General features: G+C 52.5%; 1 protein-coding gene across 1 annotated transcript; it reads left to right on the top strand.

The window, feature by feature from the left end:
* The first annotated feature begins 1252 nt into the window (after positions 1-1252).
* Positions 1253-25787, top strand: TRIM3 (tripartite motif containing 3). Its single transcript, XM_060103603.1, has 12 exons — positions 1253-1389; positions 9332-9497; positions 15016-15247; positions 15467-15618; positions 15850-16030; positions 16312-17044; positions 17150-17253; positions 23105-23272; positions 23468-23636; positions 23874-23944; positions 24951-25091; positions 25214-25787. Exons 2-12 carry the CDS (start codon positions 9367-9369, stop codon positions 25364-25366), a joined length of 2235 nt encoding a protein of 744 aa, XP_059959586.1. The 5' UTR covers positions 1253-1389; positions 9332-9366; the 3' UTR covers positions 25367-25787.
* The last annotated feature ends 818 nt before the right edge of the window (positions 25788-26605 follow it).

Genomic DNA, 26605 nt, shown 5'->3' with positions numbered 1-26605 from the left:
GGCACTTCCCAGGGTCCCTGCTGCATCCTGGTGTTGAGCCCAAATCTGAACCTTGTGTGATGCAAGAAAGCTCCCCAATAGCACTTTGATTTACTCAGGGACCAGGTACCATCACGCTATGCTCCTTGACCGAGGAATGCTCCAGAATTTTTCAGCATTCTCCCCTACCTCTGGAAGGGTGCAGTTATCTGACTGGGGCTTCACTATAGAGTGGGGTGGCCCCTCACTTTATGGGCCACTGGGGCTTTTTCAACATGAAAGGTACTGAGACTCCAAGTGACGAGGCAGGACCTATAAGCAGAGCTCAAACCCTGGTTCCAGCACTTTCTGCCTGAGTGATCAGGGTTAATGTCTGGGGAGCCAAGGGCCCTCAGTTATTTCCGTTGCAAAACACGGCTAATAAAAGAAACTACCTATTAAGATTATGAGTACTAAAGAAGATAATATATGTAAAGTGATTCGTTATGTGTCTGGCACATAATAAGCACTCAGTCCTTGTTAACTGTTATACTTTTTATTATTTTCTACCGGGGCTGCTTTTCCACAAGGCGATGATTCTGAGAATTGCTCTGGTCTTTGGAGGGTGGAAGGGAGTCGCTGGATGGTCTGAACCATAATTTCCTCGCGAGGGGGCTCCTGAGGGAGAGCCAGGCACCCTGAGCCAAGTTAAGTCCCCCATCTTTCTACCCCGTCAGCCCCTTCTCCCAGAGCTCTGCGTACTGCCCTTCTACCCTGGGGCTCGTCCGCCGCCCAGAGATCCGTGCCGAGGCACAGGCGATCCCTGTCTCCCCCTGCTCAGCAGAGACCACAGTAGCATAGTCCGTAGGAGCCCCCCAGGAAAGCCTGGAAGGGCACCTCCAGGAGACAGCCCTTACCGGCTCCCAGAGTCCGAACACCCTGCCGTCCAGCTGCCTTTTCGTGACGGAGCGTCCGCCCAGTCCCTGAGACCCACTGCGCTGCCCTTTCCTGGAGCCGTCGGGAGCCAGAGGCAGCTGGCGGAGATCGAGGATCCGGGATCCGGGATCCTGCTCAAGGGTTCCCCAGCCCGACAGGAGAGGTAGCTCCTGCAGGAGCTTCGGGAGAGTTGGAGGAGCGGTGCGGGTGGGGTTGGGGCGGGCGGGGCCTCCGTGGCGGCGGGCGGGGCGTGGGTGGGTCTTCGGTCTCCGAGCCGCCCCCTCCTCCGGCTGGTCCGCAGCCCCGCCCCGGCCCCTCCCTCCGGCCTGTGCGGCGGGTCCGGCGGCGGCGCCGGCGCGGGGACAGGCGGAGGCGCGGGACGTGGGGCGGCGCCGCGGGCAGAGCCGGGCGGACGGGCGCTGGCAGCAGCAGCGCCGCGGGCCCCTCGGAGTGGCCGCAGTCCGGGTCTTGGCCCTCCCATCCTGCCTCGCCGCGGTGAGTGCGACGGGCGGCCCCCAGGGGTGCGTTTGTATCCCTGTCTGCCCAGGTCCCGGTCCGGGTGCGAGCGGCGGTGTGTCTGTCCGAGTGTCTGTGGGTGAGGGCATAGATGCTTTTCAAAAGCTGTGCCTGTCTCTGTCCACGTGAGGCGTGTCCCTGTCCGTGAGAGCAGCGGGGGGATTCTTCGGGCTGTGGCTGCTCACGTGAGGTCCATGTTTGAGGGGGGAGGCGCGGGTGGATGGGTGATGCTTCCTTGGAGGAGCGCGAGGTTTGGGAGCTTGTGTATGTTGGCGGAGGGTGTCGAACGCTGCGGCCGAGGATGGTGGGGGGTGGGGGAGCGGGTGGGGCTGCTGAGTGGGACTCTGGAATCTTGTGGCCCAGCTTGTCCGAGGGTTCCTTTCTCCCTGGTGCAGACACTTCCACCCTTTGCTACCCCCTCCCTCCTCAGGCACCTAGAGGCCCACCGGCGGGAATAGAGGACACCCTTTCCTCCTTTAGCACTGGCCTCTGGACAGGAAGCCGCATCCGGAGGCTGTTTCTTGTAGGAAAGGACCCTTCTGTTTCCCCTGCAGCCTGGGCCCCGCCTGGAGGACCCCAGGCTCCTCCCTGGTTCTGGCCTCCTCCCTTCTGGACTTGGCTTCAGATCATGGGCTGCAAACCTGCAGGGACAGATGGTTGCAGGTTGGAGGGGCAGGCTGCACCCCAGGGAGGTCATTCCACTAAAGGCCAGCCCTGGGCTTGTTCCTGGTGTGGGGGTCTCCGATGTGGAAAGCAAAAACCTAGGACTGGCCCCTGTAGGAAGATGAGATCTGGTAGGTTGGAGCAGGTGCAGAGGTCTTTTTCACAGGTCTCTCCCTGCCTGTCTGTCCAGCTCATCAGTGCCCATTCATCCCCTAAGCAGGGTTCTGATTTGCTGCAGAATTGGAATCAGAGCTGCAGGCCTGACAGGTGCCCTGCTTCTCTTGGCTTGCATGCCTCCAGTGACAGAGCACTTACTACTTCTGTTATGGGAAAGCTTCTTTATGTTAAGCGGAGGCCTTTTTCCATGGAACTTAATTCACTTGTCTTGTTATTGCCTTTGATTTTGCCTCTCTGTCTGGTGAGAGGATACTGCAGTGATTTAAACATGGCTCTCTTATCACCAACATATACTGAGCACCCTCTGTGTGCCAGGTGCTGCCTCAGCCACTTAGGGGACAATGGCATTCTTGCCGAGAGAAGAGCTTGAGCGAAGGCCCATAGTTGATATAGTACAGGCTGTGTTCAGAAAAATGGAGCAAAACCATTTGGCTAGGCGAGGGTAGGGGGTGCCCAGAGGGAGTGTCATGGGTACCCTAAACTCAGCAAACATTTATCTTGGAAGGGAGGTGGGGACAACTACAACCACTCTCTAACACACCTAGCCTTCCTGTGGAAACCAGCAATCATACTCAAGGTAGTACAAGACTGGATTTAATCATGGGCACATATTACAGTCTGTAGGGACCTTTGGCTGGACAGAAAACCTTGGGAATCTCAGATTTGGGGAAGAAAAAGATACCCTCCCCCAATTGGCAAGTAAGGGGATGGAGTAGGAACTTGTCCAGAGTCTTACCTTGCATTGGTGAAATTAGTGAGAGTCAGGACTAGCTCCTGGATCTCCTGACTTTTAACCTAGACACATTTTAGGAGCAGAAGCAAGGATAATAGTCATACCTTATATCTGAAAGTTGAAAGAAGAGGAGGAATTGAAAAGACTCCCAGGATTCTGGCTGATGTGGCTAGGTGGATGGTGGTGGCTTTTATTGAGATGAGAGATGCAGCAAGATGAGTAGGTTAGGGGAAAGTGAATTCAGTTTTAGACTAGTCTGTAGCATCATCCCTGTACAGATGTCCAGGGTACAGCTGGATATACAGGTGTGGTTTCAAGAAGTTTTCTGCACAGGAGATAAGGCTTTGGGAGTCATTAGCAAGTGGATGGTAACTGAAACCATGGGAGACGGTGAGATTTTCCAGACAGAGTATGAAAGTGAGGGGAGAAGAGGCCCTAGAACAAAGCCCTGAGGAGCTAGACATATAAGGAATGGACAGTGAAGGAGCAGCCAGAGAGGCAAGTGGAGAACTCGCATCGAGTGGGTTGTGATAGCATCAAGTACAGCCTCTGCCCTTTTGAGTTTTGCTCTCTTGCCCAACTGGTCCATGTTTCTTAATTTTTCATGCTTCTGTTCCATTACTCACTGTTTTCCCAGTGTACCTATCAAACTCCTATTTGTCCCCCAAGAGCCAGCTCATATATCCCTTCCTCTGCAAGTCTTCTTTATTCTCCACCACCTTCAGAGTTGGGTACTTCCTCCTCTTTGCTGCCATAGCAGTTTGAATATGTCAATATCATGACCCTTATCACATGGTAGTTGTGTATTTCCATGTCTGTTTCCCACACTAGTCTGAGAACTTGTGAAGGACAGGGAGTGCGTCTGTTTCAGCACTGTGTCTCCAGTAACCACTTTAAGGGCCTTGTCCAGAGTGCCCAGGAAGTTTGATTGTTTGATAGGTTGATCAGCTCATTGAATGGTTCATTCACCTACTTACTCAGTCTGGCAGTAGGGAGTGGGAGAGTTGGTACTGCAAATTTCATCATTTTCCTTCCCTGCCAATCTTATTACAAGGATTCCTTGGCTTTGAGGACTTCACCTCCTCCAAGGCTTCATCTGTTTCAAAGAAAAACCCAAAGACTGTAGCCTGCAGTCATTTGCCATTTTGCTGAAGCCTCAAATGATCAAATACACTTGGAGGCTAGTGACCAGGAGTGAGTCATTTTCAGAAGCAAGTGAGCCTACCTGGCCTCTTGCGTCCACTTTTTAACAATGCCTCGGTCACCTACCTTCACTCACAGCTGTGTCAATCATGTATACTGGGACTCTCATGAGGTTGTACGAGGAAGTCATGGAGGAAATTAGATGCTGTTTGAGAATTTGGAGAAACTGAAAAGCCTTGAAACACATCCTTTGCAGATGTCAAAGATCAGGTGGAATCAGCACTGGCTGTCCTCATTTGCTCACAATCAACTTCCTCTTCAGCCCCCTGGATCTGGCTTCCTTTCCTCCAGCCCTTAGGAACCACACTCCCCGAGGTTAATACCAGCTTCTTTTGGGCTTTAGATCATGGGAACTGTTTGCAGCATTTCACAATGAAGATTGTTCTCTTACTCGTGAAGCTCTCTTCTCCCTTGGCTTTCATATCTCTTTCCTGATTCTCCTGCCTCTCTGGCCACACCTTTTCAATTTCTTTTCAGGCTTTGCATTCTGGGCCTGTCCCTTAAATGTTGAGGTTCGTTGGGGCACAGTCACAGGCTCTCCTTTCTCATCTTATGCCCTCTCTGGGCGATGTCATCCACTTCCATGCCTTCAGGTACCATCTCTACACCAACTCCCAAATCCATATCTCCAGGCCAGACCTCTTTCCTAGGCTCCAGCTTATCTTTCCAACTGCCAGCTGGACCTCTCAAATGTCCCACAGGCACCTCAGATTCCTCTTACTAAACACTGAGCTGTCACCCTCCCATCCAAACTGCTTGTCTTTCAGAGTTTTCAAGCCAGAAAACTAGGAATCATCTCTAATTCTTTCTTCTCCCTCTACTCTTCATATCTAACCAACTGGTCACCGAGTTCTATTGATTCCTCCCTATAAAATCCACTTCTGTCAACCTCCCCTTAGCTACTCCCCTAATCAAGGCCACCATCTTCTCTCCTCTACGATATCATGGCAGTCTCTTAACTTTCTACTCATGATACCCCTCAACAGTTTTCCACAGTGCAGTCAAAAATTTACTCTTTTTGCTCTCTCACTCTCTACTTAAACCCTCTTCACCTCCCCACCCTGCTCCTTTGCTCTTTGGATAAAGCCTTAATCCCCTAGCAGGGAAGGGTAACGTCTCAACTCCTCACTAAGGCCAGCAAAGATTTGTATGATCTAGCTCCTGCCTACCACCGCATCTCATTTCTTAGTCCTCCCCTGTCACAGTGTTTGATTCAGTCTCCTGATGCAGAAGGCACCATTCTCTCTTTAACTCTTACCCATCCTGGAGCTCTTGAATGGCCCTTGCCTCAGGAGAACTCTCTGGACCTCCAGCCTCCGGTACATCCTTCCCTCGCCCCAGATCTAGGTTAGGTGACTCTTAGCAATCAATCTGTGCTTCCCTGTCATAGCCCTCACCATATTGCGCTACATTAATTGATTTATTAGACTGTGGAATCCATGAAGGCTGAGCTGCGAGTATTTATCTTTGTATCCCCAGGCCTAGCAGAGGTGCTGAATGAATGCTGAAAAGGAAATGAAGTGCCTTTAGAACCTCAGTTAAAAGATGGGAAGGATAAGGGATGCAGAGATGGCAGTAGGCAGCCCGAGGAAGGAGGGTGAAATCTCAGCTCTGAGTTCAAGATTTTCCAAGTACCTGCTGTGATAAAGTCTATTTAAACCATGGCCTATAGGACCTCGGGGGCAGATCTCTAAGGAGCAGCGAGATGGGAGAGGTGGGAGTAAAAGCCCAGGAGAGGAAGGGAATCTTGGTGATTTAGGCAGGGGTGTGACCTCAGCGGCTGCATGCCCAGCACGTCTGGGTGGGGAACTGAAGCAGGAAGGGGAAGGGAGGGAGGAGCTGTCCGTGCTTGGATGTTGCCCAATCACCGCCCCTGTGTGACAGGCTGGGAGAGCCCCTTGGGCTTGGTGAGAGGCGGAGCCTGACTTCCAGCTGCCCCAGAAGGGCCCAGTAGACCACTCCTACTCTTCCTCTCAGCCCTCCCCTTCGCCAAACAGAAGCTTCAGCTGGGCTCTGGCCTCCTGCTCCCTCTGCCAACCCTCGATCTGTCCTCCTCCTGCTATGTTGTTCTCTTTGTATTGAGTCTCCAGATTCAGAACCCTGCACATCTGGGGAAAGAACCTCAGAATCCCAGTGTCCACATTCAGGGATGCCCTTCCTACCCTATCCATGCCCACCCTCACATAAACATAAGGCACATGCAGTTGAGCCCCTCTCCTGCCCCTCCGCAAACCTGGAGAGAGCTCTGGACTCTGGACTGGCCCCACTGCATTCATTCATTCATGCATTGTTTTTAGAGAGGGCCATGGTGCATCGAGTTGGGCACAGATAGTGCTGACCGGCGCCCAGTCACTGCCTCTTTTGAAGTAGTCTGACTATCTTTCTGCTTCCCTTCATGGCCAGACTTCTCTCCTGAACTGTCTACAACTGCTGTGTTAATTGCTTCATCTCCATTCATCTTTCCATCACTCTGACCTGACTTCTGCCCCTCCCATTCCACCACAGCCAAATCTGGTGGACACTCTCCAGTCTTCATCTTACTTCACCGCTCCTTCTTTCTTGAATCCCCCCTCCTCCCCTGACTTCCTTGATCCCACACACTCTTGGTCTTCCTCCCATCTCTCTGAGTTCTCCTTCACTCTTCACTCTCTATCCCTGGATGGTCCCATCCGTTATCATTGCCTTGTGTCATTAATATGCCAATGCGTCCAAGTCAAAAACCAGCCCAGACCTCTCCCTGGAGCTCCTATATTCTATTTCTTACTTGACATCTCTACCTGGGTATCATACAGGCACCTCTCAGACATCTCATGGTTAAAATGGAATGGCCCAAATCAGCTCCTTAGCCTTCACTGTCTCTAGGCACAGCCCATCATCCTCAGGGGAGAAACCTGGGAGTCCTTATTGTCATTCCTTTCCCCTCCCACATCCAGTCCATCGTGGTGTCCTTTTGACTCACCCTCATGGTTATTTCTCAAATCAATCCACTTTTTTGCCTAGAGCTCTGCTAATACCCAACATCAGCCTACCTGAAGAACTGGGGTAGCCTTCCAAGCGGTCTCCCTGCTTCCACCCTGGCTCCTCTCCCATCCTCATAGCTGCCAGTGTAGCTTTTAAATTTATTTTTATTTTTTGTAAATTACATCATTTCCCTCCCAGTTTGGGATAGAACCCAGATTCTTAACATCAAGGTCCTTTGTGATCTCATTCCAGCCTACCTTCCCAAACTCACCTGTGGCCTTTTATTCCCTTTGCTCTGACCACATGAACCCTTTCGGCTTCTCAGTGAGTTTCTGCCTAAGGACTTTCCTTCATGCTGTTCCTTCAGCCTAGAATGATTTCCCTCCCTCACTCTCTGATGCCCACACCCTCATCCCTACTATTTTCCTTCTAGCCCTCAAAGCTCTACTTAAAAGTTACCTGCTTGGAAAGGCCTTCCCCAATCACCCAATCAAAAAAGCATTCTTTCTCATAGCATCCTTTTCTTCTGTATAGCACTCCCCTCTCCCAATTTGTAATTATATATTTATTCATTTATTTACTTTTCACTGCCTCCCCACCACAAGGACAGTGACCATATCTGTTCTGTTTATCACTCTATCCCCAGCGCCTGTACAAAGTAGGCACTTAATAAATATTTGTTGAATTACTGAATTAATTCAATAAATATAGACCAATCCTTATGTCAGGCTCTGTGCTAAGTGCTAGGAATAAAAAAGAAATCAAATATAATGCCTCGGGCTTCCCTGGTGGTGCAGTGGTTGAGAGTCCGCCTGCTGATGCAGGAGACACGGGTTCGTGCCCCGGTCCGGGAAGATCCCACATGCCGCGGAGCGCCTAGGCCCGTGAGCCATGGCCGCTGAGCCTGCACGTCCAGAGCCTGTGCTCCGCAATGGGAGAGGCCACAACAGTGAGAGGCCCACGTACCGCAAAAAAAAAATAATAATAATAATGCCTCTCCTCAGGAACTCTGAATACTATGGAAAAAGCAGAGAAGTAACAAGAAAATTACAGTATAGTGTATAAGGGCCAGGATGGAGGAAAGACAAGGTGCAGAATGACATAAAAGGTGGAGCACCTCACCCAGACTTCAGGAAATCTGGGAAGGCCTTCTGGAGGAAGTGACATTTACATGCAGACCTGAAAGATAAGCAAGAGTTAGCCAGACGAAGTTGGAGTGAGAAGAGGATCTCAGGCAGAGGGAACAGAATGTGTGACTGCCCAGAAGCCAAAGAGAACAAGGAGTTTTCCAGGAACTGAAAAGAAAGAAACCAGTGTGACTACTCATAGAATCATGAGGCGAGGTGGTAGAGGGAGGTGTGGGCCAAAGCTAAGCTTTGTTGGCCAATTTAAGGAGTTTGGACTTTGTCCTCTGGACAATGGAGAACCATTGAAAGAATTTAAACAGGGAGTTAGTTAGAAGATGGAATGTGTGTTTAGAAGCCTGTGAGGGAGAGGGATGAGAAGGCATAGGCGAGGAGAAGGACACCAGTTAGGAGGCTGTTGCTGTATCACTGGAGAGAATTGGTGGCACCTGAATTGGGGGTGGTATCTGTGCAGTTGGAGAAAAGGGGATAAGGTATTTGGGAGGCAGAATCCACGAGACCTGGATACTGATTGGATGTGGAAAAGAATGTGATCCCGGGCAGTTGTGCTGGAAGGTGGGTCAGAGCATAGATAGAAGGGCTGCAGGTGGTCAGAGGAGAGACACTCCATCAGGAAAGTCTCCGGGGGAGGGTTTGGGGGAGACAGAGGAGATGAAGGGTGGGTGTATCAGTGAAGGATATCCCTGTACCACACACTCGACATACACTATCACAAATTCTCAAAACAACCATTTGAGGTAGGGATTATTATTTCCATAAATGCAAATTAGGAAACTGAGGCTCCGAGAGGGTATATGAATTGTGCAAGGTCACACAGCTGGTAAGAGGCTGAGCTGGGTTTGAAATCAATCTAACCTGACGCCTGTGCTTTTACCCAGAGCAGCAGGCTCGGAGGGTACTCAGTCTGTGTTCTTCCCCCTGCTCGGTTCCTGGCAGAGGAGAGACGGGGCTAGTGCTCTGCAGGGGTTTTGAGTGATGGGGATCAGGTGGGGAGAGGGATTGCTGGCTTCCCTGGTGCTGACCATCTTTCCATACACAGGCTGGTGTGAGTGGCAGGTGCCATCCGTGGGCACCATGGCGAAGAGGGAGGACAGCCCTGGCCCAGAGGTCCAGCCAATGGACAAGCAGTTCCTGGTGTGCAGCATCTGCCTGGATCGATACCGGTGCCCCAAGGTTCTGCCCTGTCTGCACACCTTCTGTGAGAGGTGAGGGTGTGTGTACCGGGGAGGGATGAGGACCTTGCAGGCCCCCTGGAGAAGGGAGTGGCATGTGTAAACCTGTAAGAGGTGAGGGAGATGTGTGCACACATGGAGGGGAGCAGATGAACCCCAGCCTACAGGAGGTAAGGGTTCGGTGCAAGAACCTGTGAGAGGACCAGAGGTTCCTAACACTGGGCTGTGGCCCCTGCCCAGAACAGGGCCTTCTCTGCCCCTGCCCAAACCCCAAGGCAGCCTTCGACACCACCAGAGAAATCAGGCAGAGCTGAGACTCTCAACCAGCTCTGGCACCAGAACTTTCTGACCAGTGGGAGGATGTTCAAAGCGAGGTCTGTCCTCCCTGCCTGTCCTCACTGTTGTCCTGAGGCACTGAATAAAAGGCAACCCCTCCCAGCCTCTGGGCTTCTATCTATTATTCATTCACTTAACAAATATTTATTTATCGAGCAACTACTATGTGCCAGACCTGTCCCAGGCACTGGGCAAGCAGTGATAAGCAAAAACAGACATGATCCTTGTTCTTAAGGAGCTTACAGTATAGGGAAGGAGAAAGATAGTAATCAAATCATCATACAGTCAGACTACAGATAAATGTAGTCCGTGCCACCTCAGTCAGACACCCTCCCAACGACGCCCTGCATCTTGCCACCACCCAGAATAATACCACTTCTTCTGTGGTTACAAACTCTAGTATCCCACTCTTGGCTTCCATTACCCAACTCTCACTACACCAGCTTTGACTGGATGTAGATGTCCAATGCCCTTGACTGACCCGTCTTCTCCCAGCCTCCATCTCCTTCCTGGTCTCCCTTTCTTTCCTACCCATCCTGAATCCCACGGTGGGCCATAGGCCTCTACAATTCCCACACACCTTTGTCCTTTTCTAAACCCATGTGGCAGAAGCCCAGTCCTGGATCTGAGCCGTAATTGGATATCTCCATACCTTCTCCTATACCCAGATCACTGAGCACTCTTGGAGAAAATCAGTGCCTGAGAAATTATAACAATAGCTACCGTGTATTGATTGCTTACTATTTGCCAGGGACTGGCTAAGTGATTTACATGTATTGATTTACTTGATCCTCACCACAGATACTTTATTATCCCCATTTTAGAGAGGAGGAAACTAGGGTTCAGAGTCATTAAGTAATTAAGAGATATTTCCGAGCCTCCGCAGCAAGTAAATAGTTGAGGTCTGAATCCAGGTTTAACTGCAGAGCCTTCTCTCTTAATACTACTCATTCATTTATCCCTTGGTCCCTGCTCTCAAAGACTTATGCTGTAGTGGGAGGTGACAGACAGTAGGCAAGCAAATAATCAGACAGGAGAGTCACAGCTTGGGCTAAGTGTTTTCCAGGAAATAAACAGGGAGTAATGAGGGCAGTTGGGCCAGGGGCTAGTCTACATAGAGTCATCAGGGAAGGCTTCCCCGAGGAGGTGACATTTGACCTGCAACCTGAGGATGAGAAGGAAACAGACATGTACAGATTGTTCCAGGCAACAGGATTATCTTCGCGCTGTTCCATGCAAAGGCCTTAAGAAAGGAGTAAGTGGGGCATGTTCAGAGACCAGGGGAGAAGCCAGCGTGACTGAGTGAGGAGGAAAGTGGGATGAAGTGAGGTCCGAAAGAGTCAGAACAGTTCACGGAGCAGCTGGCAGTTTTAAGAAAGTTTTGGATTTTTTTCTATATGCAGTGGGAAACCACCGGAGGATTTTTTTTTTTTTTAGCAGGGAAATAATGTGACATAAATTAGACTTTTGTTTTTTGGCCGCACCGCATGGCTTATGGGATTTTAGCTCCCCATCCAGGGATCGAACCTGAGCCCTCGGCAGTGAGAGCACGGAGTCCTAACAACTGGACTGCCAGGGAATTCCATACATTAGATTTTTTTAAAGCTCATTCTGGTTGCCATTTGGAGAGTGGATTCTAGAGAAGCAAGAGTGGAAACAGGAAGCCAGTTAGGAAGCAGTCGTAAGCCAGGTGTGTGCAACACGTAGGATGGAGATCTTGATGAGTTCAAAGGTATTCAGGGTAAACCCCAGATTCAGCAAAGCTGGGGAGAGAGTTACAGGGGAACTGAGTGGAACGGTTGAAATGCAGATTTCATAGTTGATGCCGTGATGGGTGATGAGACATAGGTAGTGCCGGGGAGCATGGGAGTGGACAGCTGAGGTGAACTGGAGGAAAAGATCACGGGGGGAGGGGCTGAGAGGAAGCTTAGGAACTAAGAAATCTTGACGGTGGGTGGGTCACCCTGTGGATGCCAGAGCCACCGAGAATGATGGCAGGAGTGTGTGTGTTGGGGTGGGAGGGAGGGTAACAGAGGAGAGTGAGCCAGAAGAAAGACTTCGGCCAATGGGGAAGCAGCCGTTGAGTCAGCGTAGACAGCATCAAGGAAGGGTGTTGCAGACAGAAGGCCTGAGCTTCCAAGGAGCTGAAGTAGAAGAATTTAGAAATGTGCCAGTTGGGGGCAGGGAGGACTCAACCCCACCTTCTGGTCCTGAGGAATGTGGAGTATGAGACAAAAGCCACTCTCAACTCGAGAAGACTGAAGGGGGAACTAGGTCACAAATAAGTTAATATTTGTGAAGCAGTTAGCATTGTGCCTGGCACATAGTGTTTGTTAAATAAAGAAAAATTAATTAATTCAGATCAAGAATGTAGAGAACGTGAAGAGAAGAGACTGAGGATATGGGAAACTTTGCAACACGTAAATCTTCCCTCCACAAATCTGTGGTCTCCAAACACAGCTGCCGTCAGTGTGTTTCTAGTAAGATTCCTCTCCTCTCCATTCAGTGACTAATTCCAGCCTCCCTGTCCTCCTGGATTCCCACCACCACCCCACTCCTTCGCTTTCAGCAGCTGACCTTGCCAGAGGCAAGTTGGGCATCCTCTCTCTAATTTTGCCCCCTGTGCTCAAGTGCATCCACCTCATTTTCCCCTCCCTCCATCCAGAGGATGGGGTCCACTCCTCCTCTTCCAGCCAGCCTAAGCCACTCTCCCATCTCCAGACCTCGTCCCATGTCTTCTAGTCTCTTCCCTCCCTCCTCCTCTACTGGCTCCTCAACTTATAAACATGCTCAAGCCTCCCGTTACAAACAAATAAGAACACTCCTTTGTCCCTCTGTCCCTCCCAGCTGCCATCTAACCCATCAACCTACTTTTTACTCAAACTTCCAACCTCTCATTCACTCTTCAACTGGCAAGAGTCAAGCCTGCCTTCCTCTACCCGCCCCCCCCCGACTCACTGTTTTCCTTACAGACAAAAGTACTCTTACAGTTGCCAAATTCCATGGGCATTTTCCAGTCCTTACCTTCCCTGACTCCTCAGCTGCTTTTGACACTGATGACCACTCACTCCCTGCTTCTGAGATTGCACTACTCACTTTGCTGCCCTGACACTCTCCTCCTACCTCTCTGCCCGTTCCTCTTTGCTCTCCTCTTTCAGTATTTGCTGGGTGCTCTGTCCTGCTCTGGGCGCTGTAATCCCCTTCTTGGTGATCATATCCTCTCCCGTGGCTACAGAAGCCATCTAAGTGTTGACGGCCTCCCTGTCTTTATCTCTAACCTGCCTTCTCCCCAGCTGTCTACTGATCCCCTCTGCCTGGATGTCCCACCGTTACAGTAAACTCAACCAGGGCAAGGCTGAACTTCCCTGTAAACCAGTCCTCTTTCTGTGTTTCTCATCGTGGTGAATGTCACTCAGTCATCTAAGCTAGGAATCTGGGAGTCAACTGAGACTCATCTCTCACTCCCCATATCTAATCAGACAGCACGACCCACTGGCTGCACTTTTTAAATACTTCTCAAATTTGTTCCACCTCAGTCTGCATTGCTGTTGCCTACATCCAGGTCGTCCTCACCTCTTTTTTTTTTTTTTTTTTTTTTTTTTTGCGGTACGCGTGCCTCTCACTGTTGTGGCCTCTCCCGCTGCGGAGCACAGGCTCCGGACGCGCAGGCTCAGCGGCCATGGCTCACGGGCCCAGCCGCTCCGCGGCATGCGGGATCCTCCCGGACCGGGGCACGAACCCGTGTCCCCTGCATCGGCAGGCGGACTCTCAACCACTGTGCCACCAGGGAAGCCCCTTCCTCACCTCTTGCCTAGACTATTACAAGAGTCCCTCGGTTAAGCACACGCTTTGCCTTGGATCTGGCTCTTGTGCTTACCAGCTTTGTGACTTTGGACCACTTACCCTTTCTGAGTCCATTAACAAACACCAAGTGCAAAGCACAGCCTGGCACATTGTGCTTGATAAGTGGTAGCTGGATGCTGAGGAGGAGGATGCTGCTACCCCTTGTCTGCTGTCTCATCATGTTCACATTCACCCTCCACACACAGGCAGTGAAGAGGAACTTGATAAAATGTAAACCTGGCTGTACCATGCTCCTGCAGCTCCCTCGTGCTGGTGAGATAACCTCTAAGCTCCTCGACGTGACCCAGGAGCCCTCCATGAGCTGGCGCATGCCTCTCTCTCCACACTTCCCTTACCATTCCTTGCCTTGGACGTCCTCTCCAGCCACCTTGAACTGCTTATAATTCCCTACTCATACTATGCTGTTTCTGGCCACCTTCTGTATCTGGAACACCCTTCCTCCTCTCCCTGCACCTTTCTTGGTCAGACTGACAATTATTTGTCCATGAAGATTTTGCTTATGTCACCTCCTCTTCAGCCTTTTCTGGCTACCCTCTCTACTGCCAGAGGCCCCTTCTGTGCATTTCCTTATCACTGCATCTTCTCTGTTCCTTGTATTAATGATAGGTAATACTAATAGCTATAATTAGTATTATAATAGTATTGTAATACTAGAATATATCGTACTTGCCGTGAGTCAGGCATGTCAGCACTTTACATTTAATTCTCCACACCTTGTGAAGCCCGTACTGTCTCCATCTTACAAAGGAGGGATCCTTGGCTCATAAAAGTTAAGTAACTTGTCAGGGGTCATACAGTATAATAGTTGACTGACCTGGGAATTGAACCCAGGCAGCCTAGCTCCAGGACCCATGCCTTTAATCATCACACTGTTTACTTCTACAAACTCTAATTTTGTTACTTTTTTTCTCTACACGCGGAAAGTATTTTAGAGGTAGGCACTGTGCTTTATCTTTGTATCCCCAGAGCTTGGCATAAACTTGGCAAGAGGAGGCAGTCAGTAAATGTTTAATGAGTTAATGGTGCGGGGGTAGGTAGTCACACATTTTCTGTGAGAAGGGTTTGTAAACACCTGTGAAAGGTGAACTTGTGTCTGTGCACACTGTGAGGGATGCGGCTATGTCTGATCTTCTGAGAGACGTCAGGGATGTGTTGTCACTCAGTTGTGAGAGGTGAGGCCTTTTACCCCTGCTGTCAGGACAAGATGCGTGTGCCAGCCCGAGAGGTTTCAAAACGAATGTAACAGCACACCTGTGAGGAGGAGGACTGGCACCCATGGCAGGTGAGAGGAGGGGCGCACTGACACCGCCCTGCCCCTTCATCCCTTTGACTCCCCCCCCTCCCTCGCCAGATGCCTCCAGAACTACATCCCTGCGCAGAGCCTGACACTGTCCTGCCCAGTGTGTCGGCAGACGTCCATCCTCCCTGAGCAGGGCGTCTCTGCGCTGCAGAACAACTTCTTCATCAGCAGCCTCATGGAGGCCATGCAACAGGCACCTGATGGGGCCCACGACCCCGAGGACCCCCACCCCCTCAGCGCAGTGGCTGGCCGCCCCCTCTCCTGCCCCAACCATGAAGGCAAGGTGGGCCCAAGCAGGCCCAGTGAGGCCAGGACTTGGGGTGGAGGGGGAGGAGAGGTCGGGGGAGGGGCCGAGTGGCTGTGGGTGAGAGGGTGTTCTAAGTGGTCCAGGTAGGGGGGGTACACCTGGAAGGTGAGAGGCAAGGAAGGCAGGTGGGGGAGGGCAGGGGACAGAGAAGTGTGGTGTCTAGTCGTTGCCTGACGGGAGTCCTTACGCCGCCAGACGATGGAGTTTTACTGTGAGGCCTGTGAGACGGCCATGTGCGGCGAGTGCCGCGCCGGCGAGCATCGGGAGCATGGCACCGTGCTGCTGCGCGACGTGGTGGAGCAGCACAAGGCGGCCCTGCAGCGCCAGCTCGAGGCGGTGCGCGGCCGGTAGGCGCCCGGCGGGAGCCCGGGCTGGTGGGGCCGTCTGGGATGGTGTTTCAGCAAGGGCAGAGGAGGGACCTTCGGGAGGGTGGAGATAAAATTCTTAGGGAGGGTAGTGGGGGGGTGGTCTCAGGGAGCGGAAATCCTGGAGGGCGGCAGTAGGGTCTCCAGGGAGAAGGGACTGTTTGGTGAGGGCATCCTCAAGCAGCCCTGGTATGAGCTGTTTCCCCTCCCCAGACTACCACAGCTGTCCGCTGCCATCGCCTTAGTGGGGGGCATCAGCCAGCAGCTGCAGGAGCGCAAGGCAGAGGCCCTGGCCCAGATCGGCGCAGCCTTCGAGGACCTGGAGCAAGCGCTGCAGCAGCGCAAGCAGGCCCTGGTCAGCGACCTGGAGGCCATTTGTGGAGCCAAGCAGAAGGTGTGTCTGTTCACCCTTTCCCACCACCGTCCATCATGAGATGGCCTGTTGCCTCCATGCGTCTCCCGCTCCCCACACGCGTGCACCTCTTCCCCTAGTCTATACTTGCCCCTTTCTGGCGTGGCCAGTAGGTACTGCGGGCCTCTGTGTCCCTCGTCCACACTCACCCTCTTGTATTCCCTTCCTGCCATAGTACAAGTTCATCAGGGATCACGGAGACAACCCCCTCCCCTTCCCCTCCACGAGCCTGCTTCCCCAACCCTCCCCTAACCCCTCCTCAGGTGTTGCAGACCCAGTTAGACACACTGCGCCAGGGGCAGGAACACATCGGCAGTAGCTGCAGCTTCGCTGAGCAGGCACTGCGCCTGGGCTCGGCCCCGGAGGTGTTGCTCGTGCGCAAGCACATGCGAGAGCGGCTGGCGGCGTTGGCAGCACAGGCCTTCCCGGAGCGGCCCCACGAGAACGCGCAGCTGGAACTGGTCCTCGAGGTCGACGGCCTGCGGCGATCGGTGCTCAATCTGGGTGCGCTGCTCACGACGAGCGCCACTGCACACGAGACGGTGGCCACTGGCGAGGGCCTACGCCAGGCGCTGGTGGGCCAGCCCGCCTCTCTCACTGTCACCACCAAAGACAAGGATGGGCGGCTGGTGCGCACAGGCAGCGCCGAGCTGCGCGCGGAGATCACGGGCCCCGACGGCACACGCCTGCCGGTGCCCGTGGTGGACCACAAGAACGGCACGTACGAGCTGGTGTACACGGCGCGCTCCGAAGGCGAGCTGCTCCTCTCGGTGCTGCTCTATGGACAGCCGGTGCGCGGCAGCCCCTTCCGCGTGCGGGCCCTGCGTCCCGGGGACCTGCCACCTTCCCCGGACGACGTCAAGCGCCGTGTCAAGTCCCCTGGCGGCCCGGGCAGCCACGTGCGCCAGAAGGCGGTGCGTAGGCCCAGCTCCATGTACAGCACCGGCGGCAAACGGAAGGACAACCCCATTGAGGACGAACTCGTCTTCCGCGTTGGTACAGAGAGCCGAGGGCGGAGCCAGAGGGGGGATGGGGCGGGGCCCGAGACTCAAAATGACCTCAGTGTGAGTTTTTCGCTTCCATCCCATTTCTTCCCCACAGGCAGTCGTGGAAGGGAGAAGGGTGAATTCACCAATTTACAGGGTGTGTCCGCAGCCAGCAGCGGCCGCATAGTGGTAGCAGACAGCAACAACCAATGTATCCAGGTAAGCGCTCCCCTAACACCAAAATAGAAGCTCTCAAGCTACAGCCTACTAAAACAACAACAAAACAAGCAAAACAAAGAAACAAAACCCCAACAAAGTATACAGGTCGCCTCCTGAAGGATGAAACCCTACAGATAGTACCTTTACTTAAAGAGCAATGAATCACAGCACCGCCCCTCCCCCACTCACTCACCATCCGTTCCACAAGGGCCACAGCAGTAACCAGCACCTTCACAGTTAGGCACCGGGGTTTACTGTGCTGGCAGCCCCTACCTCCCAGGCTGTGGCTCAGGCCAGACCAGCTCCTGGACCCCAAAGATCTGGCTCATTGTTCCCTCCCCTCTGCCTCCACCTGAGTCTCCACCTGGCTGGCTTACTTTCCGCCTACCACAGTGGTCAGGATGCAGTCTCTGCAGCTCCCCCACTATCTTCCAACATGCCTGCATGGATCCGGAATGCGTGTCGTCTTGTGCCCGTCTCTGCAAACGTCCAGTTGACTAGACAGTCAAACGGGGATAGCTTGTGAAAAGGGGCGCCTTCCAGTGGCTAGACTATAGGGCGTCCTCATAGGTGGTCCTGCCTCTGGCCCTCCCAGTGCATCACACACCTGAGTAAAGCATCTGCCACTTGAATGGACGTAGCCTCTGCTGCACTCTGAGCTCCATAAAGCCAGAAAATGCGGTTTTCTCTTTTCCTGGTAGTGAGCCTACGAAGGGGCAGAGCCTAGTGACGGGCACCAGTATGGTAGGCGCAGCAGAGCAGTTCAAAGCTCAGGCTCTGAAACCAGACACCTGGGCTTCAATCCTAGCTCTGCCACTTACTGACAAGTCATGTGACCTCCCTGAGCTTAGGTTAACTCATGTGTAAAATTAGGAAAAGAATACCTCAGAGGGTTGCTGGGAGCATTGAATGACATCATGTACTGTGCCTGACACCAAGTGAACCTTCTAACTGTTAGCTGTTGTTGAAAATACCATTGTCCAGGTGGGGACAAAAGCCAGGAGGTGGGAAGGTGCTGCTATAGGGTGTTGTTCAGGGAACTGAAAGGGTCCCAGAGCGGCTGGAGGGAGATTACTATTAGCAGTGCAGTAGCTGAGGTCACGCTGTAAATGGTTTTGGAGAGGAAGCTGTGGAATTTTGATTTTATTCTGTACAGGATTGTTTCTAACTACTGTAAGCTTTCAGTTCTTGGAAACGTTTTGTCAGGTAGTAAAACTTTTCCCTGAAGATCCTTACTTCCCATCTGTACATTTAAACTTCTTCCTGACCCTCTGCCTGAGTACCCCTGTCACAGATGCAGCTCTGCCAAAGGCCTGTCACCTCAGTGTCAGCTCCTCCTGGCCCTTGCTTTCCACCTAGCCAACTGAAGGAGCCAGGAACTCTTCCATGACTATACTCCCAAGCCTCTCTAGCCCGCCTTTATTCCCACCTTGTTCCTAAGAGCAGAGGAGAGGAGAGGCTCAGGACCGCGCAGGGAGGCGTTTGGGTCCAGGCTGGATGGTGAGGAGTGGAGGGCTTTGGATGGGTGGGGGTGGTGCTGAGGCCCTGCTCCATCACACCCTCCACCCTCCAGCTCCATTCCTCCTTCTTATGCCAAGGATGCTTTTTGGCACAAAAGTTGAGGTTTGGGAAACTTCCCCTGGGGTGCGCACACACACAGGTACTCCTGTCCCCGGAAAGATGTGCCACTTTGTCTCCCTGACGAGGGCCTGTGTTTGTCTGTTGTTGCAGGGTGGGGACTTAAGAAGGAGGGCCTAGTGCAGCCCCTCCCCGCTCCAAACACTTCCTTCTACTACAGCAATCCTCCTTGCCCCTGCCGCCACCCACGCAGCAGCCTCATAGCTGCTAGGAGCCTGGCTCTCGATTCCAAAGCTGAGGTTCCCTCACTCTGGGGTCCTCAGGTCTGCTATGGGCCAGGCTCCCAGATGCACTGTGACTCCCTCCTCGGTTCATGAGGATTGGGGCTCTCGTGAACTTCTCCTCCTTTGGACCCGGCTATGGTGGCAGCTGAGGTAAATCCTCTCCTTGAGCTGAATCAGCATCAGCTGACAGAAGAGAAGAAACATTTTGTGATTCTGAATGAAGAATTTGATTTGGATATATTACATGCTTGTGTAATGGTCTGAGTCCAGAAATTTTATCAGCTCTTCTGTGAAAACATCCTCATTTCCTTCAGGCAGAATGCTAATCACACTCTCCTCCAAGCTCTCTCAGCCTTTTGCCATATAGCACTTTTCATTCTCTACCAGAATCACTGGTTTGTTCGTTTTATTTTGTTTTGGTCTCTCCCCCAAGTAGACTCAGATCCTGAAGTTGCTTACTGCTACCATGGCAAAAGAGAGAGATGTTAAGGATCAAATTAGGGCACTGGCAGATTCTAGAGATAAGGAAGCAAATAAGGAAGCAGGTTTTGATGAGCCATCAGATATCCAGGGAAAGGGAGGGATCAAGAATTGCAGGGCTGGGCTTCCCTGGTGGCGCAGTGGTTGAGAGTCCGCCTGCCGATGCAGGGGACACGGGTTCGTGCCCCGGTCCGGGAAGATCCCATATGCCGCGGAGCGGCTGGGCCCGTGAGCCATGGCCGCTGAGCCTGCGCGTCCGGAGCCTGTGCACGGGAGAGAGGCCACAACAGTGAGAGGCCTGCATACCGCAAAAAAAAAAAAAAAAAAAAAAAAAAAGAACTGCAGGGCTTGGTGACCTGAGTAGGCGGTGTTGCCATTTGGGAGTGGGCCTGGGAATAAGTTGATGAATTCACTGTTGCGTGCGGTGAGTTTGAGATAGCTGTGCGGCATCCAAGGGGAGGTGTCCGATTCAGGTCTGGGAGTGAGCTGACGGATTTATTCATTTGTTGAATGTCTGCTGTGTGCCAGTTGCTATTCCAGTGCTGCAAATGCAGCAGCGAACAAAACAGACAGTCCCTGCCCCACCTGGGGCTTACCTCCTTAGATGGGGGACAAGGATATTTAGCAGTTGTTTAGTGACAGGAGTGACAGTTGTTATGAAAAGAGCTAAAAAGCATATATCACGGAGACTTAACTTTATGTGTGTATATTGATTTAGGAGATGGAGTTAATCATTAAAACCTTCTCTGGGGCTTCCCTGCTGGTGCAGTGGTTGAGAGTCCGCCTGCCGATGCAGGGGACACAGGTTCGTGTCCGGGAAGATCCACATGCCGCGGAGCGGCTGGGCCCGTGAGCCATGGCCACTGAGCCTGCGCGTCTGGAGCCTGTGCTCCACAACGGGAGAGGCCACAGCAGTGAGAGGCCCGCGTACTGCAAAAAAAAAAAAAAAAAAAAAGCGTTCTCTGAAGAAGTGACCTGGAAATTCTGAGAACTGGAGGATGAGTAAGAGTTGGCCAGGTATAATGGGTGGGATAGGTTAGGATAGGTTGGGAAGAGGAAGACCCCCTAAAGCCTCAGTGTTGAGCTAGAAACTAAGCTGCTCGGAGTGGAGGAGGCCGACACATTGCCTCACTACCCAGCTGGTGGTACCTTTTCCTCCCTCTCACAACACCTCTTCAGCCCGTGGTGCCTACCTTCTTGTGCTGGCAAGTGCTGTCCAACAACAGGGGACCAGGGCAGAAGCCAGGGGCAGTTCTGATCAGCCAGGGAAGCGCATGATGGGAGGTCCACATCAGGAGGAAGTGATGTCCATTGGTGAGACCAGTTCAAACAGCCCTGCGGGCCTAAGAAATAGGGATGATGCAGGGGCAGGGGGCTCAGTCCACGCGGGAGGGAGAACATCTGGATCAAAGAACAAGGCCAAGGCCCATAACTTGAGTTCTCCAAGGCTGCTCCTGGCTCTGATTTATCTTGTGTCCCTAGAGTTATAACAAAGCAATGTGTGAGCCTTATGCAGTGAGTGATGTTGTGGCTGTGAAGAAGAAGCAAGAAGGCTTAGCTATAGAGGAGAGGAGCATTAAAATCGTAGGTGCTTTTAGGATGGTGAGACCTGAGCATGTTGCTAAGGTGGAAGAAGTACAAGAGGGTGAGAGATTGAAAGGTTTCCTCCGTCCAGATTACCTTATCAGCCGCATAGCCTGGACGGGCTAATCCTTGTCCATTCCCCCACCCTCACCTACCCCTTTCTTGTCTGCTGCTGAGTCCTTGGAGTCTTCCTCCTGTATGTCTCTTGATCCATCTACTTCCCTCCAGCAAGTGCCCTGGTCCAAGCCATCATCAGTTCTCACCTGAACCACTGCAGCACCTCTGACTGGCCGGCCAGCTTCCAGTCTCGACTCCTCCCTGCGGCCAGAGTGCTCTTTCTGAAAAATCTCCCATGTGCTTTTTCCAGCACCACCAAGCAGTTCTCCAGTTTTCAGTGGACACTGACCAGGGATCCTATAAATTCAACTCAATTCTGACATGATCTATCTGGAGATGGCATCACATCCCACAGGTTGAAGGCTCAGTCCCATTAGACTGCCCCTACTTCAGATGCTAATCGAAAGTTCTGTTTGTCACCTGTAGTCTGACCAACCAGCTATAAATTGGAAGTTCCCACAACCCACTCCTTGTGTTCAATTAGCTAGAGCAGCTCACAGAACTCAGACAAACATTTAATTACGTTTATCAGTTTACTATAACAGATATTATAAAAGATACAGATGAACAGCCAGGTAAGAGATACATAGGGTGAGGTCTGGAAGAGTCCTTAGTATAAGGAGCTTTGGTTCCTGTGGAACTGGGGTACACACCCTCCTGGCACCAACCCGGAAGCTCATCATATCTTGTTGTTCAAGAATTTTTATAAAGCTTAATCTGTGCTCCCCACCCCTTCTCCTTCCCAGAGGTTGGTGGGTAGAGATGAAAGTTCCGACCCTTTAATCAGATGGTCTTTCTGGTGACCAGCCCCATCCTGAAGCTATCTAGGGGCCCCGCCCTAAGTCACCTCATTAGCATAAACTCAAAAGGGACTCCTTATGAATGACAAAAGACACTTATTGATCAGGAAATTTTAAGGGTTTGAGGAGCTCTGTGCCAGGCACTGGGGACAAAGGCCAAAAATATTTCTTTTTTTTCCCCAAATTTATTTATTTGTTTATTTTTGGCTGCCTTGGGTTCGTTGCTGTGCGTGGGCTTTCTCTAGTTGTGGCGAGCGGGGGCTACTCTTTGTTGCATTGCACGGGCCTCTCATTGTGGCTTCTCTTGTGGAGCACGGGCTCTAGGCGCGCGGGCTTCAGTAGTTGTGACACATGGGCTTAGTTGCTCCGCGGCAGGTAGGATCTTACCGGACCAGGGCTCGAACCCGTGTCCCCTGTGTTGGCGGGCAGATTCTCAACCACTGTGCCACCAGGGAAGTCCCTCAAATATATTTCTTATTATACTACAGAGTCAAATCTCATCTTGTCACTTTCCTGCCCAGAAATTTTCAGTGAATTCTCATCATACGCAGAATAAAACCTTACTCCTGTTCTTTACGGGAGTGCCCACTGCACTCCATCCACACTAGGCAAGTAGTGCCCATACTGAATTCAAGCAGTGCCCCTATTGGACTCTGTGCCTTCTACATACTGCTGACTCTGCTTAAACACGTTTCTTCCTCCTTCTTTACTCGCCAACTTTGGTTCAGCTCTTGGCATCCTTATTAGGCTATTAGCTCAGATTGCCCCTGCTCTTGGACCACCTCTCACCCCTTTCACATTCTCACAGTCCCATTCACACGTCTGCTGCATGTCCCCTAAGGTCTGCGCTGGCAATGTCTGATTCTACCCACGGCAGGGTGTCCGGAAGTGCTTGTTGAGTGCTGAATGAATGGGGGTGGGTCTCCTCCCTCAGGGTCCTGCTCCCTTCCCTCTGTGCCCACAGTCTCTCCCCTCCTGCCCCCTCCCTCCCTTCCTCCTCTGCTCCAGGTTTTCTCCAATGAAGGCCAGTTCAAATTCCGCTTTGGGGTCCGAGGACGCTCGCCTGGGCAGCTGCAGCGTCCCACAGGTGTGGCCGTGGACACCAATGGAGACATTATCGTGGCAGACTATGACAACCGTTGGGTCAGCATCTTCTCCCCTGAGGGCAAGTTCAAGGTGAGAGGCCTGCTGTCACTCTACTCTGCACCCTTGGTGGCCAGCTGAGATGACCATTCTAGTGCCTCCTGGTGGTCAGGGCCTGCCTGGACTGCTCCATCCAGCCTCAGCCTAACGTTCTGCTTTGGTGCCAGGCTGGGACTACTCTCCCCACCAGGCAGGATAAAGCCCCTAACGGATATCCCCTTCCTCCAGACCAAGATTGGAGCTGGCCGCCTCATGGGCCCCAAGGGAGTGGCTGTAGACCGGAATGGGCATATCATTGTGGTCGACAACAAGTCCTGCTGCGTCTTTACCTTCCAGCCCAATGGCAAGCTGGTTGGCCGTTTTGGGGGCCGTGGGGCCACTGACCGCCACTTTGCAGGTATTGGGAAAGAATTTAGAGACCCCAGTCCCAGAGAACTCCCCTGGATGTCCCAGCTCTACAGACCCCCTCCTCCTATATTTTGGCCCTAGGGGACCCCGTCCCTTCACTATACCCTAGCACCATCATCCCAGAGACCCCACACTTCTCACACTGCAGCTTTGTCATCCCAGATGTTCTCCCCCATCCCACTCAGTATCCTGGTTTACTGCCAGAGAGCCCGCTTTGTATTTTCAGGGCCCCATTTTGTGGCTGTGAACAACAAGAATGAGATTGTAGTGACGGATTTCCATAACCATTCAGTGAAGGTCAGTGTCCTCCCTCCCTCCATGACCACTGTTCCAACATCCTTTCCTCTTGCACAAGACTCCTCTCTCCCTCACCTCCCTTTTTTCCCCCTTGAGATCATTCATTTGAACAATTAACATTTATGGCATGGCTGCATTGTCCCAGGCACTATGCTAGAAGCTGGGAATACAGTGATGAATAAAGCAAATACATTCCCTGTCTTATTGGTTATGGTCTAGTGGGGAAGAGAAGAAGGTGCCAGGATATTACAGTGTGATGTGATACATTCTGTGGTAGGAGAGTGCAGGGAAACTGAGTGAGGGTGTAGCAGGAGCATTTGATTCAGGTCAGACTAAGCACAAGTGGGAATTCACCAGAAGGTAGGGGGACAGGAGAAGCCAAGGAGGTGGGAACTCATACCATATCGTCAAGAAACTACAAGTAGTTCAGATGAGGTTTGAAGAGGGGAATGGTGCCAGGTGAGAATGAGGCTTGCTCATCCCCTTAAGGGGCTTGCTCTCTTCCTAAGAGCTATGGGGAGTCACTGAATGATTGCAGGCAGGAGGGTGATGCAGGCCTGCGTGTCTTAGAAAGATCGCTGTGGCTGGGGTGAGACTAGAGGCAGGAAGATCAGTCTTTTACTATAATCTAGCTGAGGACCACTGCAGGGGCAATATATGCATAGGGTACAGATTTGCGATACAGTCAGCGGGTTGTGGTAATTCATTGGCCATCAAACAGAGGAGAAGGTGGAGTCGAGAATGACTCATGGCTACCTGGGTGTTGCCAGTCACTGGGAAGGAGAAAGAAGAACTACTTTCCCAGGGAAGATAAGCTGCCCAAGGGACATCAGCTGGAGATGTCCAGTAGGCAGTGGCATGCATGGCCGTGAAGCCTGGGAAGAAGAACTGGTTTATAGCTACAGATCTGGGGGTCCTCAGCCCTGGGGCTTCACCCCATCCTCCTCCAAGGCGCCGCCTTCTGCCTGAGGCCGGGTCCCCAGTCCCCAGCCCTTTCCCCTGCCAGGTGTACAGTGCCGACGGAGAGTTCCTCTTCAAGTTTGGCTCCCACGGCGAGGGCAATGGGCAGTTCAATGCCCCCACGGGAGTAGCTGTGGACTCCAATGGAAACATCATCGTGGCTGACTGGGGCAATAGCCGCATCCAGGTGAGGAAGGCCCAGGGATGGCACCAGGGTGGGGTCTCCCGCTGGGCCCCAGGCACCCCCTCCCCAAATGCCACTCATCTGCCTGATCTCACGGCTCCTTCCAATCTCCACTCGTCCCTCAGGTATTCGACAGCTCTGGCTCCTTCCTGTCCTATATCAACACATCTGCAGAGCCACTGTATGGCCCGCAGGGCCTGGCACTGACCTCGGATGGCCACGTGGTGGTGGCCGACGCGGGCAACCACTGCTTTAAGGCCTATCGCTACCTCCAGTAGCTGCACAGGGCCTGCCTGGCTCTTGGAGGGACGGACATAGGGGTGACTGGACAAGAGGGTCTGGCCAGGAGGTGGGCCAGACCTGGCAGCACTGAATGTGGGCTGCGGGCATGGGTGCGCCCGGTGCCCTCCCTCTCCCCCCTCCCAACCCCACGGTTGCACTTTATTTATTCGGTTCTTGCTTTGGTGACTGGGTGGGCCTGGACCATGGTCCCAAGGATGTGTGCAGAGCTTCACCCTCCCCTCCCCTCCTTACACACCACCCCATCCCCTCAGTCTGCTCCCCACCCCCTCAGCCTGGGGCCAGAACAGCCTCTTACTCCAGGGCAGAAGTCCCTCTGGTTGTCTCCCTACCAGCCCATACACACTGACAGAGACAGCAATACCCACCCCTCATATTAAATAAATGTGTTCACCACGATGGTTTTGTTGCTTTCTTGTGGGCTGGGGCTGGGAGGGGAGGGGAGGGTGCAACTACCTCTTGATGAAAAGGTGGGCAAGCAGCTGGGTAGGGGACACAGATTCCCAAATGTGCCCTGATGTTTTGAATCTTCAGGAGAGGAGAGCAGAGAGGGGGAGCGCCTGGGGCTCAGCCACTTCTAAATGCCTGTCCCCAGACCCACGTCTCCTGCAGAAATAGTAAGTCCTTTGGCTATCTGCTCTGGGGCTGAGAAATGACCCTGGCCTAGAACACAGCCAGCAGCTGTAGGGAGAACAGTTGGAAGGATGACAGCAATCCTTGAAACGCAGGCCTGGGTTAGGGACCTGGGGCGAGCCCAGGTGGAAGCTGGCTGTGGGAGACTCCGTGGCCAACTTTAGAACTCAGTCCTGAAGGCTTGGAGCTCTGCTTCATCCTCCTGCTCTTCGTGCCAAGACTGCTGCCCTTTCCCCACAGTGGAACAAGTGTCCTAGCATCCCCTCCGGAGCTCTGTTCTGCCAGGGTTTGGCTGCCAGTTCCAGAGATAATTACCACTAGCTCTCAGCGATTTGGGAGGTAGGGACTGTGATTCTCCCTCTCTACAAAAGGCTGAAGCTGCTCTTCATTGCTGAGTAAGAGCAGAGCCCAGTCTTGAATCTGTAGGTGTCATACTCGTAACTGGTAAGTGATAGCACCTTACTCATTCTTACGCCCCTTGCACCTACCATGCTGACTGGCAGAGAAGGCACTCAACAATATTTGGGGAGTGATGGATCTGGGAAGGTTGGTTATAAGAGGTCATGGGGAAGCTCGAGACTTTG

Source organism: Mesoplodon densirostris, chromosome 7 (assembly GCF_025265405.1).
Source record: "Mesoplodon densirostris isolate mMesDen1 chromosome 7, mMesDen1 primary haplotype, whole genome shotgun sequence".
NCBI lineage: Eukaryota > Metazoa > Chordata > Mammalia > Artiodactyla > Ziphiidae > Mesoplodon > Mesoplodon densirostris.
The sequence above is the reverse complement of the archived record's forward strand: the minus strand, read 5'-3'. Positions and strand labels throughout refer to the sequence as shown.

Bases quoted from the DNA above. Each gene is read 5' to 3' on its own strand.
- TRIM3 (XM_060103603.1), top strand. From the start codon at position 9,367: ATGGCGAAGAGGGAGGACAGCCCTGGCCCAGAGGTCCAGCCAATGGAC. The intron at 9,498-15,015 runs GTGAGGGTGTGT...CTCCCTCGCCAG, and splicing joins CTGCACACCTTCTGTGAGAG to ATGCCTCCAGAACTACATCC. The intron at 16,031-16,311 runs GTGTGTCTGTTC...ACCCCTCCTCAG, and splicing joins TTTGTGGAGCCAAGCAGAAG to GTGTTGCAGACCCAGTTAGA.